Genomic DNA, 7,490 nt, shown 5'->3' on the forward strand with positions numbered 1-7,490 from the left:
ATGTTGCTGTGTTGCGTCATGCTTTCAGGTTCAGATATACTTATTGGTATCCAACTTTATGTATTCAGGTTTTCCCTTCTCAAATCCTTAAGTCTTTTTGGTAAGGCTGTGATGCTGTGATAATTTATTATATATCCTGCTTCAAGTTTCAATTTTGAATCGTAAAACACTGTTTTCCACTGTGTTGTTGGGATGCTTCTTGTTTGCAGGTGCATGCTTCTTGTTTGGTAGCATCTAGTTTTCCCTCCTGAATTTATTGATATTCTGCCAAGGTATCCGAAGCTGTGATAGTTTATTGTTTATACCGCTTCAAATTCTCATTTTGAATCATAAAAAAAGAATTTTTAAATGATTATGTGTTGTTGGTATGCTTCATGATTGCAGGTTCATCTTCTGTTACTGGTATTACATACTAGTACCTGAATTTTAGTGAAAGATTGCTTTTTGAAACAGTTAATAATGACAATTGCAAGTGTATTTTCGGACGTGAGGAGCAAGGGAAAGGGCAAGGACGTTGTTGAAGAGAACTCGCCCTTGCTGCCAAGCTTGAAGAATGAGAATGGAGAGTTTAATGAATTTAATGGCGCTTCATTTCCCGGTGCTGTGTTCAATCTCTCAACCACGATTGTGGGCGCTGGAATCATGTCTCTTCCAGCCACTATGAAAGTGTTGGGTTTGGTGCCGGGAATAGTTATGATTGTGTTTTTTGCATTCCTAGCTGAGGCTTCAATAGAGTTGTTGATCAGGTTTAGTAGAGTTGGGAAGTCAGTTTCTTATGGCGGGGTTATGGGTGATTCTTTTGGAAAGTTTGGGAGGATGCTGCTTCAGATTTGTGTGGTTGTAAATAATGTTGGAGTGATGATTGTCTATATGATTATAATTGGTATGGAACCTTATTTTGGCTGCTTTACTTTGATTGTGCACCTAAAATATGACTATTTATGATTGCTTGGGCTTTTCTATTCATGAGAAGTACTCAATCATCTTGAAGAATTGCAAGCTAGAAATAGATTTATAGCCGTGCTCTTCAAATTTTTGTGATTCAAACAAATGATTTCATTGAATTTCCTCCTCGTTGGCTATTTTATGAATTGCTTGTGAAGCTATCACATCTCAAAAAACTTCTTTGCACCTTTATATTGTAGATAAGCTGGCTTTGGCTATGTACAACAAAGCATAAAAAATATGTTGTTGGACGAATTATAAAATTATTTTCCAAGTACTATGAAGGAAATGTGTTCAAACCGAAGCTTACATTGAAAGTTGTTCTCCAAATCATTTTGTAAAGAATAGTTTCAGTTGAGTTCAACATAAATGAAAGAAAAATGATTATTCTTTGTGCTGACCTTAAATTTTTGGAATAAGGCTCGTGGTGATTGTAAACTTGTTTGCTTAAGGTGATTACTTAGATGAGTTAAATTTTCTTCAATTATACTTAGTTCTGCAAATATGACTGCACTGGTCCAAATTTAACCGTTTAAACAAACCATTGCTAATCTTAAATTTATTCATAGCTAGAAGAAGTAACTGGACATCCGTCACTTAATATTTGATAATAGATTTTTATCCAGATGTATTATTTGTGCTGATTCCAACCTAATAATGCTCAAAAGATTTTCTACCACGTTATTTCATGATAACACCCTTTTAGCATTTTTCTTATAATTAATGACATTAATTTATCATTTTTTATTTTCATACAATAATAATGATAAACATCCTGATTCCATTGTTTTTCTCTTTTCTCCAATAAGTTTACTTCTATCATTCAGCAAGGGACATGTGCTTATTTCTTGATTGATATATCCTGTCATTGTCTTGCTAGCATTCTTATTTTCCTCAAATTCCACTACTTTTATCACATTATTGTGCATGTATGTATTGTACACATTGTTTTAACAATTCTATTGCTCTTAATCGCAAGGTGATGTGCTTTCTGGTACTTCTTCCGACGGTGTTCATCACTCGGGTGTTTTTGAAGGGTGGTTTGGTGAGCATTGGTGGACCGGGCGTTTCTTTGTTCTTCTTGTAACAACTCTTGCAGTATTTGCTCCTTTAGCAAGCTTCAAGCGTGTAGGCAAGTCTCCTCCTTTTTGTTGAGTGTAATATTTTGTTTGGTTTTTTTTTAATACTTGGCACCACTGTCATTGTTTTAAAATGTTTTATTAATGCTAATAAAGAGAGTTATGCTCCTTTCTGTTGCAGATTCTTTGAGCTACACGTCTGCCTTGTCTGTTGCTCTTGCTGTAGTTTTTGTTGTGATTACAGCTGGGATTGCTATTGTAAAGTTGCTGAATGGAAGCATACCAATGCCAAAATTGTTTCCTGTGATACCGAATCTCGCATCTGTCTGGAACCTCTTCACCGCAGTTCCAGTTCTCGTAACAGCTTTTATCTGCCATTTCAATGGTATGATTTATGTTGTTTGATTTATGATAATGATGAACTTGGTAAAGAGAAATAATTTTGAGCTAAATTATGTTCATGAAAATTGGTTAGTCTTGCATCATTATGCATTGCTTGAGCCAGTACTTAAATCTCTTTGAGGAAGAGGAATGAGTGAGTTGGAGTGTCATGAAAGTGTTTGAGGATTTTATTACAGTGAATAAGTAGAGATCACCTGTTAAATGAGCTGATATACTCCATCAAATTAATTCGTATCTGTTCAAATTTAAAGAAAATGTGATTGTATACAAATTATACGGTGTATATAGGGCTGTCAAAAATGTTTGTCATTCGCGAACAACTAGTGTTTGGCTTGTTGGGTTTCTCGATTTGATTAGTTCGTTAAGCTAACAAGACAGACACGAACAATTTTTTTGAGTTTATTTTGGCTCAAAATAATTAAATAAATTATTATTATTATTATTATTATTATTATAAATTTTTATGCTATGTTTATTTAAAAAAGTTAGTTTTTATTATTTTTAAATAGTTTGAGCAAATTTTGAGCCAAACACAGTTTGAAACAAACAAATGAATTTGAATCGAATTGAATATGAATATTTTATTCACTAGCCATTTCGAACACGAGCCTATTTTGAGCCAAAAAAATTTCGAACAAGCAGAACACGAACCTAACATTGGGCTCGCTCAAGCTCAGCTCGTCTGCACCCACAGGTGTTTATTCAGTATTTTTTCTTTTCATTATTTTCTTTTCTCCTTACTTTCTTCATTTTCTTCAACATTCTCCTTATCTCATGCTTGATTCGGAACTGTGAACGTACAATGACTCTCTGAAAATTAATGGTACAATGCAGTTCACAGCATAGACAATGAACTCGAAGACTCCTCCCAGATAAAACCAGTTGTGAGGACATCACTAGCACTCTGCTCTACTGTTTACATAGCCACAAGCTTCTTCGGTTACCTTCTCTTTGGCGAATCAACCCTTCATGATGTGCTCGCCAATTTCGACGAAAACCTCGGCATACCATACAGCGCTGTTCTTAATGATGTTGTTCGCGTCAGCTATGCTGTACACCTTATGCTTGTATTCCCCATGATATTCCATGCTTTGAGGCTCAACTTGGATGGTCTTCTCTTTCCCAATGCAAGGCCTTTATCTACTGATAGTTTCAGGTTCACAGTGATTTCTGTTACGCTTCTTTCACTCGTGTTCTTAGCTGCAAACTTTGTTCCGAGCATCTGGGATGCCTTCCAATTCACCGGCGCCACTGCTGCGGTTTGCATTGGATTCATCTTTCCTGCTGCAATGACGATTAGGTGAGTCATAATTGCACATTTTTAACCATCTGAAATTTATTTTGCATATCATATTAGTTGAGAGTTAGAGCTTTCATGAATTTAGTTGAATTTAGTGTTAGAATAAGGTTTGTTTGATAGCACCATATTAATAAGATTTATCGTTTGGATTTTGGATTTAGTAAATCCAACTAAACCTTAAAAAACACAAGTTCTATGTATTTATGAAATTTCAAATTTAGGATCCGAATTTTGTCTTCAATTGATGTTAAATCCGGATTTGATATATCCAACGAGGAGGTGGATTTAATAAATTCAGATTTATTAAATCTTGCTAACTTTAAATCCTTCCTATAGCCAAACAACCCCCTAAGTTTCATTTATGAAAGGTAGTGTTTGATTCAATATCATCAAGCATGCTATGCTGTTTAAATTGATGAAATAGTAAACGATAGTTATGACATTACTTAGCCATCAAAAACATTGGCAAGCTAGATGGTTGTAAGAATTGTGCTGCCAAATTTCTTCTTATTAAAATCTTCACAAGATGAAGTTGAATCTTTTTCTTAATAAATATATAATTGTTATGTTTATTTTTGTTTTTCTAGGGATCCACATGGCATTGCAACTTTGAGGGACAAACTTCTATCTGTTCTAATGATTGTGCTTGCTGTGTTATCAAATGGAATTGCCATTTACAGTGATGCCTCTTCTCTCTTCAACACGGCCAATGCTTGAACTCAACGGTAAGCCCTTCCGGTTTAAAGAGAGTTATTATGAACAGCTAGGAAAACTGCATTTGGTTTCCTTTTGCTCAATTATGTGCTATAATAAACTAATTAGTCTCAACACTGTTAGTTGAGATTTATTGTATGGTTATGTATTTCTATGTGATGTTGTAGATTTTCAATTCTGCTTGCCTTTTTATAAATAATACTGAGATATTGGACAATGCTGTATTATATTTTTTTTTCTTAGATGTTATCTGTGTCTGCTTTTGTTTTGTTTTTCAATGCCTTGTTCAGAGCTTTAGAAATTAATGTGTTTGAGAAAATTTTTATTTATTTATTTTTTTTTTTTGTTGGAGGTTTTACATCAAATCCACCAACATTCATATCACTCAATATCTATGTATTTACTTATCTAACACCTGAACTTCAATTTTTACATACATACAGCCTTACCTATTACGAAAAGTTGCATCACTTTTTAAAAGTTAAAATCGTGGTATTTTTAATTACATGAAAGCTTTGTGCTGTAGATGTAAAAAATAAATTTTAGGTTTTAGATGTACAAATACATAAGAATTGGGTGGTTTCTATTTAAATGCCCTCTTTTTTGGGTAGCCACTAGGATATTTGTTTGATTTTTTCCAAGTTATTTGTTTGTACATTTACTAAGGATGTGTTTGAGGCCGCAATGCGGTGGCAATGTGGTGTTGCATTGTAGTTTTTTTCTGTTTGGTAAAATTATATTTTGCCTACTTTCTCAAAAAGCAACAGCTAAAAGCTATGTTCTCCCTCCAAATCTGGCTTCCTGCGGTGATTGCTAGAAAGCTACAGTATGATTTTTTCCAAGGAAAAAAAAATTTTGTAATAACCACTGCAACTTTTTTAACAATAGTTTTACAACTGCTTCTTCAAACAGTTGTAGTTACTCCAAAGAGACCCTAAGAGTGATTGGTGAATTACTATTCTTTACTAAATTAGATTTTTTTTTATACTCTAATTTTTTAGTGTAAGGTGAAATTGTTTTTTACTTTAATATTATAAAAATTATGGCATGTAAAATTTCACCAACTCTTAAATTTTTCATATAGAATAATTTCCACTAAATTATGGGAAGTGTATACATCAAAAATATCAGCATGAATCTCAAAGCTACTTGACGGTCTAAGTAATGATCGCACGATCGAAGCATCCGACCAGTCAACGACTGGTCGCGTTATTAGGATTAGCTGACACGCTATTACAAAGGGTTCGACCAGCAGTTCATGATTGCAACCCCGACCGCTTGAAGTGTGTATAGGAGCACCCGACCACAGTTGGCCGACTGATTTGTGACGAGTGAGATCGTCATAAGTTTGAGGGCATTGACTGATCGACACGCACTTTGGAAGGCATAGTCTCCACTCGATCGGTCGCCTCAATCAACTGAACTCAAATAAGGCAAATGTTTAAAGGTTAAAATGTAGTTTTGTGACAAATATGAGCATACATATTTCTTACCCTCTTCCGAGCGCATAAAGAACATTGACTAATCTAAAGTTAAGTTCTTAATTCTTCAGGTTATGCTCATTTCCAGATTACCCACTGTGCTCTCTCTATAGGACTTTAAGTTCTTAATTCTTCAGGTTATGCTTATTTCCAGATTACCCACTGTGCTCTCTCTATAGGACTAGTCGTTCCTTAGGTTCCAAACTAAAGAACGAATTGGTTAAGATTCTAGCCTGTCGCCATAGAATCACCAATCCTACGTCCATCAAAATTTGTCTCTCTATCTATTTGCATAAACCCATGGATTATCTTCTCACCCATAGAATTGATGTGATTATTACTAGTTGAACAACATATAGCCCTTCTGGTTCATTATGGATTCACAATATATTTTAATATTTCAATTTGCGAGATCGAAAATGTAGATTAAGAATGAAGTAGTGAATCATCACAAGTATGGAATAAGAGAAATCTTACACTTTTAATCCTACACATGATTACTACTTATTACAAGGAGAAAGATAAAGGAAACTACTCAGAATTCATGGGGATAACACAATAAAACATGATTTATATTAAACTTCAAGTTTTCACACTAAAACACAATTTAACCAAAAATACAAATACTTATCTTTAGACTTCTCTCCAAGCAAATCCTTTGAAGTTCATTTGTTATATTCATCCTCCAAAGAACACACAAGAACAGACAATACTCTCTCACACACACCTAAGTGGGCCTCACACCACTCTCTAAAGACTCACAAAAGACTCAACACCAATAACACATTTTTTCATCCGGCCAATGGCTCATTAAATAAAGCTCTCAGAATTACCAAGAGTCATTTCAGGCACCTTTTTAAAATTCGTTCAAATTCAATGTCACAAGTTCATAACTGATTTTGGAGCCTAGGCGCCCAACCGTGGTGCCTAGGCACCAGCCTTTTAGAAGCTCGTTTTAACTACATAGCGTCTAGGTGCCAGGCCAATTTTTTCCATCTTGCTCAATTTGACTTCTTTTAGCTCCGATTTTGCTTCTTTTTGCTCTTTAAGTCCATCTTTTGTACCTGTAACCAAAAACACATAAAATATCTTTCATTAAAGCACACTATCCTTAAAAAATGAGTATAAATGCATATTTTAAGGTGCTTCAGTGCTATAGTTTGTACTTTATGTGGAAAGAGCATCGCAGTCGGTGTTATTTATTTTCTGGGGAGTGTTTCAAGTGTGGCCAATTTGGCCATAAGATGGCACGGTGTTTGTAGGGGCATTTGAGAGTATATCAAATGCTCGAGTAGATCAGCGAGGATTATAAATAAAAAATAACAAATAACAATCCCACTAAGAAGTTTTAATGAAAGATCATCTAGTACAGGCCATGTAAGATTTACCAAAAATGCAAGCTAGAGAGAGTTGGAGAGTTTATTGTAATAGTTGCTACGGTTCAACTCAACCTATGTTTACCATTTTACTCAGCAAAAAGCTAAGCAATCATTAGAAGTTCTGACATGTACAATATTCATTTCTGAATAGCCATGTAGAATTTTATTTGATTCTGAAGCTAGTTATAGA

At 34.5% G+C, this 7,490-nt stretch overlaps 1 protein-coding gene across 1 annotated transcript in view; it reads left to right on the forward strand.

Moving 5' to 3' along the window:
* Positions 1 to 4,669, forward strand: part of LOC110018352 (sodium-coupled neutral amino acid transporter 2-like) — a gene marked incomplete in the record, with an annotated part of 4,979 nt that extends 310 nt beyond the window's left edge. The window contains 7 exon segments of the mRNA XM_020715637.1: positions 1 to 100; positions 210 to 272; positions 385 to 883; positions 1,925 to 2,077; positions 2,206 to 2,409; positions 3,261 to 3,726; positions 4,314 to 4,669. Coding sequence (XP_020571296.1) covers positions 460 to 883; positions 1,925 to 2,077; positions 2,206 to 2,409; positions 3,261 to 3,726; positions 4,314 to 4,443 — 1,377 coding nt within the window.
* Between the last annotated feature and the right edge of the window lie 2,821 nt (positions 4,670 to 7,490).

Source organism: Phalaenopsis equestris, unplaced genomic scaffold (assembly GCF_001263595.1).
Source record: "Phalaenopsis equestris unplaced genomic scaffold, ASM126359v1 Scaffold000016, whole genome shotgun sequence".
NCBI lineage: Eukaryota > Viridiplantae > Streptophyta > Magnoliopsida > Asparagales > Orchidaceae > Phalaenopsis > Phalaenopsis equestris.